This window comes from Rutilus rutilus (genome assembly GCF_951802725.1).
Source record: "Rutilus rutilus genome assembly, chromosome: 15".
NCBI lineage: Eukaryota > Metazoa > Chordata > Actinopteri > Cypriniformes > Leuciscidae > Rutilus > Rutilus rutilus.
Window position 1 is genome coordinate 27,455,696 of NC_140220.1, and position 11,843 is coordinate 27,467,538.

At 36.8% G+C, this 11,843-nt stretch overlaps 1 protein-coding gene across 1 annotated transcript; it reads left to right on the forward strand.

Annotated features, from left to right (window-relative positions):
- The first annotated feature begins 853 nt into the window (after positions 1-853).
- LOC311305350 (uncharacterized protein) lies at positions 854-9,518 on the forward strand. The gene is made up of 4 exons (XM_084432988.1): positions 854-1,167; positions 6,306-6,664; positions 8,693-8,839; positions 9,026-9,518. Exons 1-4 carry the CDS (start codon positions 1,103-1,105, stop codon positions 9,259-9,261), a joined length of 807 nt encoding a protein of 268 aa, XP_084289114.1. The 5' UTR covers positions 854-1,102; the 3' UTR covers positions 9,262-9,518.
- Positions 9,519-11,843: the final 2,325 nt, after the last annotated feature.

Genomic DNA, 11,843 nt, shown 5'->3' on the forward strand with positions numbered 1-11,843 from the left:
AATAACACTTATAGTGTAATGCAATGGAATTAATATAGTGTAATCCAATGAAATTAAATCAACACCAGGGGTGTTAAAACCCCATAGTTTAAAACTTAAACACAACTGTTAGTGTAACACTTTACACTCGGAGTGTAATTTTTCTACACTGAAAGGTGCTATATTAACACTCTAAATTTAACACTACAAACGGTGGACTTTTTACACTAGATAGATTGGGATGATCCGGGGTAGTGTTAAAATTAACACTTTAAATGTTTAAATTTTTTACTGTGTGGTCTTCTTTATTTGGTGATATCTCTTGGGTTAAAGCATGGAAATTGCCAAATAAGTTTTGTCAACAACAAAATTAAGGAAGTGTCTTACAAAATACTTCACAGTATTTATCCAGCTAAGCATGGTTTGGAAAGATTTAAGCTTAATATTTAATTTACTTGTGAATTTTGTGCACTAGAAAAAAAAAACAATTTTGCACCTGTTTTTTCACTGTATTTACTCAATTGATGTGTTTTTTATATTCAGAATGACAATTTGGAATGTAAAGAACAACATATTATACAGTTACTTATTTTATTAGGAAAATACCATATACATAAAAAGAAGTGGGCTCAAGGTAAACCAAACTGTCCACATTTTATAAATGACTTTACATTATATATACATCTTTTGGAACAAGCTAAAAATAAAAAAGCAATGAAAACATGTAATGCTTTGAAAGCACTGGATTTTATGTAAAACATTTATTTATTTTTCATTTCCTGGCAGCTAATGTTAATATGATATTGTGAATATGTAATACCTCTCTTGTTCTTATGGCATTGAATAAAAAAAAAGAAATAAAAAAAGAAGCTTCGGGCATGAAGGGCATAGACGACGGGTCATGTGACGTCACAGGCGCGCCAGTTCTGTGAATGACGTCACAGTCCAGCGAGACGCTCCTGAGTGCAAACAAGCAGTCTATTGGCGCAAAACGTTCGTTCATATTATTATCATTATTATTGGTGATAGCAGCAGTATTCAAGTGTTTGAGTACAGTACAGTTTACCTGAAGAGGATAGCAGCAAGACCGAGACACAAACACGGGAGCCGACTCCAGGCACTGATGGCGCTTGAGACCGAGACACAAACACGGGAGGGTAACGTTAGTTGTCAAATGGCCAAGAAAAGGTAATTTCTTTTTGGAAAACATTACTTTTTAAGAAAAAATACATATATTTATGGAGTATGAAAAGTGCAGTTTCAGAAAATAGTAGTGGTCACTCATTTTGTCAATGACTTTACATATTTTTTTCATTCAACAGTACTGTAAATGTGTCCTATGGTGTGACATTTAAAAAGTACTAAGAAATTATATTAAATAACATCAAAAAATACTTGAGACAGAATTGTTCACATTATTAAAACATTATTTTCTTAAAGTGATATTTAGTCCATGAGCCAGGGGGGTCCATCGGTATCAACGGGGGGGGGCAAATGCTATCATTGTTTTTTGGCAAGGTATAACTTACACCCCTAGTATTAGAAAAATCACGATAGCAGTGCAGCGGTGGTAGCGAAATCACTTTTTTGAGCTCATGAAGTTACTAACGTTAACCCCCTAAAATAAATTCCGTTTTTGAAATCTGGGCCCGTATTCATAAAGATTCTAAGAATCCTCTCAGAAAACTCTTAATTTAGCTTAAAAACTTTTATGTAGGAGTCTTAGCTTAAAAGCGATTCGGGACCGATCTGATAGCAACTCTGAGTAAGGAAAATATAAAAACTTTTATCTTAGTGAGGAGGCGGGGTTGACCCCGTTGCTATGTATGACACAATCTTTTGAAGACTGTGATTGGTTGGTTGTCCAAGAAGGAAAAAAAAAGTGATTTTAAGTATAGGGTCTATTCTAAGCCTCCACTTTGAACTTACATGCGTAATTTTTCCTATTTGATCGTTCTCTCACACACACTATTGCATTATATATGTGTATATAAATCCTTTTTTTATTTACCATGCTGTTGATTTCCTATAAGGTATTTGCTTGGCTTAGAATGATAAAAATTGTTCCACTCTTTCCAGTTACACTGATTGCTGGCATGTCTATTTAAGTGGTGGTTTGAATGTTGGTTTTAATGTATCAAACATGGAATTTTCCCAGTTGCCAAATATCGTAATGTAGTGATTACTTTCATTTCTGGCGCTATGGCATTTCTGCGCTGTGTCTGAGATATTAGCGTGTCTCTAAAAAGATCTGTCACAAACATGATCCCTGCATGATCTAATCTATAGCGTCTTATTAACTCACTGTCATCCATTGTCTGCAACACATTTCTTCTCCCTCTTTGTCTTTCTGCCATTTTCTCCTCTGCTAAAGAAACTCTTAAGCCTCTTAAAAGTCCTCGTCCGTGCTCCTAACAATTTTGACCTTAAGACCTCTTTTAAGGGTTAAGATGCTTTCTGAATTACTTTTTTCTTTACTAGGAGTTTTTCTTTAATTTTAAGAGTAAACGGCCACATTTCTAAGAATTTTCTTAGAATTTTGTCACTAGGAGCTACTCTTTGCATTAAGATTCTTTATGAATACGGGCCCTGGTTTATATCTGGTTTAGGCTCATGCTAGGGATATTGTCAATATTCTATAATATGGTGCTTGGTATCGTTGGAAAGGGGACCTTTTAGGCTTTCAATTAAGCCCAGTACTGAATCTGTCTGACAAACACAGAGGTCACATGACTTTTTTAAACCAGAAATAACACACATTTTTTCACAATTTCCGCCTAAACTGTATGCTTTCTTTTATCCCTGTGGCATGAAAGAACACCACAGACACAAAACTCAACAACTTCAATACTCAAGGCACTCTGATGACTCAGAAAATGTATAATATACCCATACTATTTATTTGTGAGAGCCTTTCAAAATAGAATAGAGCCAATAGAATGGACATCAGTCCAGGGCCAAATGGCCTATTTATTCATGTACAGTTGTAATAAAAAGTAATTGTTTCAATAGTGTTGTCAACATAACACTTGTAAGTGGTTTAACAAAATGTTTCTATCATGTATTTTGATATTCTTGGTGTTTTTAGCAGGCTAGCTAGCTTGCAGGTTAAACAGTGTAACAGTAACTGCTACAGTGCAGCTCGGGCCAGCAGCATGTGTCCAAATATCAATCTTAACTGTTCTATTTCATCAGAAACGATCTGAAAACAGGGCTTTAAGTGTAAAATACCGAACTTGTCCTTTAATTTAGCTTAAAAACTTTTACATAGGAGTCTTAGCTTAAGAGCGATTCAGGGCCAATCTGAGAGCAACTCTGAGCAAGGAAAAGACAAAAACTTTCATCTTAGTGAGGAGGCGGGGCTGACCCCGTTGCTATGTATGACGCAATCTTTTGAAGACTGTGATTGGCTGGTTGTCCAAGAAGGAAAAAAAGAGTGATTTTAAGTATAGGGTCTATTCTAAGCCTTCACTTTGAAATTACATGCGACTGTGTACATTACACACTGCTGCATTGTTGCATTTTCCCAGTTGCCAAATATCGTAATGTAGTGATTACTTTCATTTCTGGCACTATGGCATTTCTGCGCTGTGTCGGAGATGTTAGCGCGTCTCTAATAAGATCAGTCACAAACATGATCCCTGCACAATCTAATCTATAGCGTCTTATTAACTCACTGTCATCCATTGGCTGCAACACATTTTTTTTCTCCCTCTTCGTCTTTCTGCCATGTTCTCTGCTAAAGAAACTCTTCAGCCTCTGAAAAGTCCTCGTCCGTGCTCCTAACAATTTTGACCTTGAGACCTCTTTTAAGGGTTAAGATGCTTTCTGAATTACTTTTTTCTTTCCTGGGATTTTTGCTTTAATTTTACGAGTAAACGCCCACATTTCTAAGAATTTTCTTAGAATTTTGTCACTAGGAGCTACTCTTTGCATTAAGATTCTTTATGAATACGGGCCCAGGTATATTTGGCCTGTACTTGAATTCAATCTTTTGATCCAGATATACTTAAAAGAATAATTAAGAATTCAAAGTATACTTGTCTTGTAGTTGTGTTAACTCTTTTGATTGAGTAGTCAATTAAATATACTTTTTTTTACATAGTTTTTCATATACAGTCTTATGAAACTTACATTGTTTGAAAATATTGATTAGAATATTGATATAAAACAGATATGTTTCTAATTCTGCATATCTGAATTTTTGTGTAGGCTAGTCCACTGGTAGTGTATAGCAATTTACTCTAATTCTACTTTTTTGTTTAAAATGTTGCCTTTCTTTATGAAACTTACTGACATTCAAGTGTTGATTAAAAAAGGATGCATGAAGCTAATAAAATGTTTTTAAAATTAGAGTTAAAGGTATTTTTCAAGTGCAAAAATGATATATAAATAGTAAACTATAAGTATAATGTTATGTTCACGTAAAGAAAACTTACAAGTATACTTGCAGTATAAACTACGAAACTAGTAGTTTCCTGAGAGTACACTTCAGTGTGTACTTTCATAAACTAAAAAATGTACTACTTGTATTAAAATAGTAAACTACTAGTATACTTATAAGTTCACTTGTAGTACAGATGCATTACAAATGAGAAACCTAGTTGTGTACTTAGTTTACTACTCTTACAAATACTAAAAATACTAAAAGTGGGCCAATTTAGTCCCAAGCAGTATTGAAATAGTACACAAGTTTACTACAAGTACACATTGATATTAGTATACTTACTACATAAAGTATACTCAAAAAATATTCTTGAAAATTACTTAAGTATACTTCATAAAATGAACATGAAGACATGCACTTTTATGATAAAGAGGTGCACTTTTATGAGATGCACTTTTATGATGGACAGATGCTCTTTTATAATGGATAGATGCACTTTTATAATGGATAGATGGACTTTTATGATGGACAGATGCACTTTTATGATGGACAGATGCACTTGTATAATGGATAGATACACTTTTATAATGGACAGATGCACTTTTATAATGGATAGATGCACTTTTATAATGGATAGATGGACTTTTATAATGGATAGATGGACTTTTATGATGGACAGATGCACTTTTATGATGGAGAGATGCACTTTTATAATGGATAGATGCTCTTATGATGGATAGATGCACTTTTATAATGGACAGATGCACTTTTATGATGGATAGATGCACTTTTATAATGGATAGATGCTCTTTTATGATGGATAGATGGACTTTTATAATGGATAGATGCACTTTTATAATGATAGATGCACTTTTATGATGGACAGATGCACTTTTATGAGATGCACTTTTATGATGGACAGATGCTCTTTTATGATGGACAGATGCTCTTTTATGATGGACAGATGCACTTTTATAATGGATAGATGCACTTTTATAATGGATAGATGCACTTTTATAATGGACAGATGGACTTTTATAATGGACAGATGCACTTTTATAATGGATAGATGCACTTTTATAATGGATAGATGCACTTTTATAATGGACAGATGGACTTTTATAATGGACAGATGCACTTTTATAATGGATAGATGCACTTTTATAATGGACAGATGCACTTTTATAATGGACAGATGCACTTTTATAATGGACAGATGCACTTTTATGATGGATAGATGCTCTTTTATGATGGATAGATGCTCTTTTATAATGGATAGATGCTCTTTTATAATGGATAGATGCACTTTTATAATGGACAGATGGACTTTTATAATGGACAGATGCACTTTTATAATGGATAGATGCACTTTTATAATGGATAGATGCACTTTTATAATGGATAGATGCACTTGTTATACACCAAAGGACAAAAAAACTTAACAACTTCAGTGGTCTGAAAACATAGGCCTAGTTAAATATTTGAACAATTCTGAGAGAAATACTTACCATGTGCATGGGCTTCATAGGGGTCTTCAGTCACATGAACTTGAATGGGGTCTTTCAACTAAATGTAGTTGTCCATGATATTGCCCAACTTAATATCAGGTTATTGCATAATTTCTTTCTGTGACAAACTTTAAGAAATTCCTAAAAGTGATAGCCACTTAGTGAAATAGACACTTGCACAATTATGCCAGGTTCATTAAGATTTTTAAACATTATTTTCTTTATTTATAAAAGTTAATATTTATGAAATAATTTTGTCTACCGTCACACCATAGGACGATTTTGAGATTTGGCTCAAAGTTGTAAAAAAATAACTTGGGTATTAAAACAACAAATTCATGTAAAACAAGAAAATGTTGAACCATTTACAGTATTCTAAATGATGAAAATGTGAAATAAATAATTTTTTATCTTCTGTGACGGTGAAAAAGCCACGTCACGTCAACTACCCGGGAGCCGACTCCAGGCATTGATGCGCTTGAGACCAAGACACAAACACGGGAGCCGACTCCAGGAACTGATGCGCTTGAGACCAAGACACAAACACGGGAGCTGACTCCAGGCACTGATGCGCTTGAGACCGAGACAAAAACACGGGAGCCGATTCCAGGCATTGATGCGCTTGAGACCGAGACACAGACACCTGGACAAGAGCCGACTCCAGGCACTGATGCGCTTAAGACAGAGCCAATGTTCGGTTACGCTCAACCATCGACCAGTACTGCTGTGTTATCTGAGAGAAAAACCAGCAGCAGCCCAAAAGATGCGCCTGCGCAGAACAACCCAACAGGTAAGTGAGGACATTAATACAAATCAATATTACTCACATGTATGCAGAAATAACAGTGGGACACGGGGTGTGCGATATCACAATATATGATCGTGGAAGATTAAAATGTCTCCACAATCTGCTTTTGAAGAAATTTTGTAGTTTCGTGCACATTCTATCAGTTGCAGTTCTGTTACATTCACATCATGTTAAGGGAGAGGTAGAGTTACACTCAAGAGACACTGCCATTCACAAAAGTTCATTATTTGCATGTGATTTAAAGCCTTGCCGGTTGAACATTTCATTCGCTTGCTGTTGCTGTTCTAACATGCGCTTTTCTGAGCGCGTAGCCACGTACACCCAGAGCTCGCACTAAAAGCCTGTCAAACAGCACCTGGATTCTGGACTAAGTTATCTTTCGAGTCTTATTGTGCTAATGCTGTCAAATACACACCCCAGATAGCAAAATTTGTCTGGCCCACCTCTGACCCTCATCCTTGCTTTAATTCTGGCCCAGTTCTGGCTGGGTCCCCGGCCCAAAACTGGCCCAACACACTGAAAACGGACTCAAACAACTTCCTCTGGCCCAGATGTGGCCCACACCCTTTAAAATGACTCTTATTTATTGATATGGCCCAGGTCTGGCCCAGGCACTGTAAGACAGATCTGGCTGAGAGTCGGCTGGGTCCCCGGGCCAGATGTGGCCCAGAAACCATTTAAAAAGAAACCATTTAAAAAGATTAAGGGTTTTTATTATAAAATTAACAAATACACTTTAATATAAACATCTATTAACAATGAACAAATAGCCTACACTATATTAACATTTATTAACAACACAATTTTTAAACCACAAAATAACAAGTAAATTATATTTACTGTATTTGATTAAAAGAAAAACATCATTCTCTTTCGCACACAAACTCTCTTTCACTCTCTTTAACACTAAAATTGCAAAAATCTTTTGCAAATGTCAAGTCACCATTACAAATATAGCGCTATATACTGTATAGTAATGACTTTTTCAAAGCAGCTTTACAGGGTTAAACAGGAAAATGATCAATGATGCAAACAGAGTTCAATTTGGCTGTAAAGCTGCTCTAAAAAGAAAATAGTGTCATTGTTCAGCTGAATTCAGTTCAGTGTTGATTCAGTTCCCCTGTTAAAGACTGTGTGTGTGCTCCCAACAAACCACGCCATCTCATTAAGCCTGGTTCACACGGCAGGATAATTAGGCCGATTTTAGCCCCGATTCACCCGTTCCGACAATCTTAAGGATGCTCCGATTATCGTAAAATAATCTGATCAGATATTCCTGCCGTGTGTGGTGTGTTAAGACTGCTCTCGTCTGCTCGGAAGGACGTCGGGATCGCTCCGATTTCAAATCGGGGATATCCAACATGTTGGATTTTTTGGGCCCGATTTCTCCTCGTGTGTGGTGTCCCCCGGGGACAAACGAGCCTGTGGACTGTGGCGTGTAGCCAATCAGAAAGCGAGGTGACGAGGCGGCGAGGAAGCACCGGGAAACAAAATAAATACGTCCGGCGGCATGGCGCACCAGAAAGTCTCCACTTCTTTGACCATCGCCTTTTCTTTTGATAACGTTTTTTTTTCATTTAAAAACAAACTACAAACTATCGCCACTGCATCCTCTTCGTCCGCCATGATTGTTTACTCTGAAGTCACGTTTGATCTCGAGGGATTTTGCGAGATTTCCCGTCTGACCTGGGAATGCTCGGGAGTCAAATCGGTTTGTGTGTGATGTGTGTGATTTTGCCGTGTGGCTGCGCACCACACACTGTACGACCAAAACTGTTAGACCCATGATTTTTTATCGCTGTGTGTGGGGTCTCTCAGGTTTGGAAAATCAGCCGACAATTTTAAAATCATCCCGTGTGAACCAGGCTTTAGACACCTGTCGCATTATCCTATGGTTCGTCCTGTAGAGGGCGCACACAGACTCCAGAAAACAGACAAGAAGAGACAATATAAGACAATATGGAAAAACCTATAAATGGCTCCTACATAATCAATTTTCTTTGCTTTCAGAAAAACACACAAAAGGGAGGAAAGGCCGTTCTTGTTTCCGGACAGCAGGGAAAGCTGTAAAGCGTGGCATCCAAAACCTTATAAGGAAAGTGTGTCCTCGTGTGCCTGACCGAGAGCCTTCGCAGGAGCACACAGAGTTAACAGACCGTGAGTCTCCAGTTATCATGCAGTGCTGTAGTCTAGTTTTTTGTAGCGAGTAAACTGATTGTCCATTTCAATCTGTTGTTCTGGTTTTATTTGTAATCTCCACTCATACTGGCTCCTCACCTGATCTGCACAGGTGCGTTCAGTCTCATGCTGTATGTTAACACGTTGTTTCTGTGTGTTTTTCAGTGACCTTGATGTTTCCTAATGAACTGACACTGCAACGTAAATACTTTAAGTCTCTTTATAAAGTGGGAAAGACTATAGAGTTTTGGAGATTTGATTTTGGTGTTCACAAAGGAATTAGAAGATCGGACGGCCGGAAAGTATGTGGCTCTTTCTCCATAACCAAAAGTTTTGTCTCTTGTTTCAGTGTTGACAGGTTTGATCAATTTTTTTTTTTTACATGTAAAGACTGTAGATGATCATGTACAAGTTTAACTTGCATTTGCAAAAAAATGTTTTATTTTTTAGGTTACCATCAAACATATTTGGAGATTTCTGGACACATGTGACGGAGTAAGTTGACAATTCTTTATTCTTGATGAAATTCTCTAGTAAGAATTGGTTTGTTAAATTCAGTATGTAGATAGTATGAGATATAACTGAATTACACAACCAAAGCCTAGAAGCATCGGTTATAAAGTTCATGTAAAGTTTTAACATAAAGCAAATCTTTTTCAAATAAAACAAAACAAAAAACATTTGTGAATTAGGCGCGTTTCCATCAGGTTGTTTGAGCGGACAACGTGGTATTGGTAACCTAGTAACCAACAATGAAATGCCATCAGCGGAAACAGTTGTGACGTGTGTCGTTCGACTCATTGAGCAACAGCTTTAAGAGAACTGTGAGAGTCGGTTCCCGTCTGAGAGCCGTTTTCCCTTTTTGTATTTTTGTATGTTAATACAAGTAAGGATAATATGATTATCCTTTCGCTACACTGCTCAGCCACACGACAAGTAGTCACTAGCTTAATGTTATTTTGATTTGTTTTCATCCTTAATATCAGGTCAGAAAACAAGATCAGTAACACAAGAAAACGAAGTAATATTTGAATGCATTTTAATAACAGACAACATAAAGGCAGAACGTAGAATCTGTAAAGTGAAACTGTCATATCACGCAGGAACAAGCAACCTTTGACAACCTTATAAATGTGTTCTGGTTTAAGTGTGATGAGAATGGTTTTATTTTGAATAGTTCAATATAAATCTAATTAATTTGGCAAATGCATTTCCATCTCCCATTATTCGCATTAATCCTTTTCGCACAAGTCAAAAACCACCTCAAGCGATTGTGAAATTTTTTTGCCGACTTTTTTTTTCATTTGCCGTTTCCATCACTTGTTTCTGATGCGAAACTTCAAAATGTGCATAAAAACAGGATGATGGAAACATAGCTAATGCTTTCATCTTTCATTTCCCTCACTCTTTAATGAGATTTGAAATTATCAAATGTTTTGTCAATCTCTTTTCTTTAGCCTGAGATTTTCAAAGATGGGGTTACATTGCTGAAATTGCAAAAGCCTCCAGCTTGCGACCATATCATACGGTTATACAACCGTTTCATCATGGAAAACCAATACATCCTGATAATGGAACATCTTCCTGACTGTGTGATCTTGAGTGAGTTCATCAGCAGAAACAGAGGGTGCCTGACTGAAGAGACAGTGAAACACATCATGTGGCAAATCTTTGTTGCAATGCGTCACTCCATGGATCGTGATGTTTTTTACGAATTAGACATGGAATCGTTACTGATCAACCCAAAAACCATGCAGCTAAAATTAGTAAACTTTTCCGAAGTTTACTTTGCAAGTGAGTTGGCTTTTTGAACACAGATCACTGATGACTGGTGATGACTGGTGTTGTTTTACTAAACACTGGAAATGTATTGCTTGCAGGAAGTGAAAGACAGCGTGCCGAATTGAAAAAAACTATATACTTCTCTAGTTGCATACTGAATTGTCTCACCAATGAAATAAGACATCCATCTGGGAAAAAAGTCAAACTGTCCAGAGGTGAGATTGATAACAAGAACGAAGTGGAAATAACATTGCTTAGAAAACATATAAAGCTCTGACACATAAAGTGACAGTAAAATTATAAGTGCCAAACCTTGATGACAAATGAGCAAATGTATTTCATGTAATGGTAACATTCACCTCACGTGTACTACAGAAAGGTCAAACGTGATTAATCCGCTCTCTTCTGAAAACTTTCACAGAATGTCGGCAGCTTCGTCGGCTGCTTCACCGGCAGTGTCGTCGGAATCTTGAGGGAAAGAGGCAACATTACACCTTAGAGAACATTTTAGATCATCCCTGGTTTGCAGATACCCAGAGAATGAAGAAGAAAGAAGCCAAAAAAGTAAGAAAACAAGATGTTTTTTTGTTTAATCGATTCAGGCCTTTAAATCAGAAATACATTATTTGAGATAGAACAGGCTCAGACCTGCCAACCTGGTACGCTGGTATGATTTGTCACTCTAAACCACGCAAAAACCTGGTGCATGCGCTGTACTCAAATCAAGCAACAGCAGAAGAAGAAGAGTTCGACCGATCATAGCGCTGGTTCATTCCCCAAATAGCAAGCGAGGATCATTGACAAATGCGTAAGGCTTATGATTAAAAAGAGACTGTAAATTGACAGCAATACAGAATCCCGCTCGATCCCCCTTCCACTCCCGCCGTCTGACGGATTTCTTAAGTGAAGACAGTAGAGGTCGACCGATATGTTTTTTTTTCAGGCCGATGCCGATGCCGATCTTTTGAAATCCGGGTCAGCCGATGGCCGATAAATGCTGCCGATTTATTTTGGCCGATATTTGGCCGATTATGTGCTTGTTTTTAACCTCTATTTGAAAGATAAAGTGTAACACAAATAATTACTTAAGATAGACAAGATTTCTCAACAAAAACATTTATTGAACACTTTACCAATCTGCACTTGTACAAAAGACAAAAAGAACTTGAGATATGTTTGGTAATTGTACCTGAATGAATTG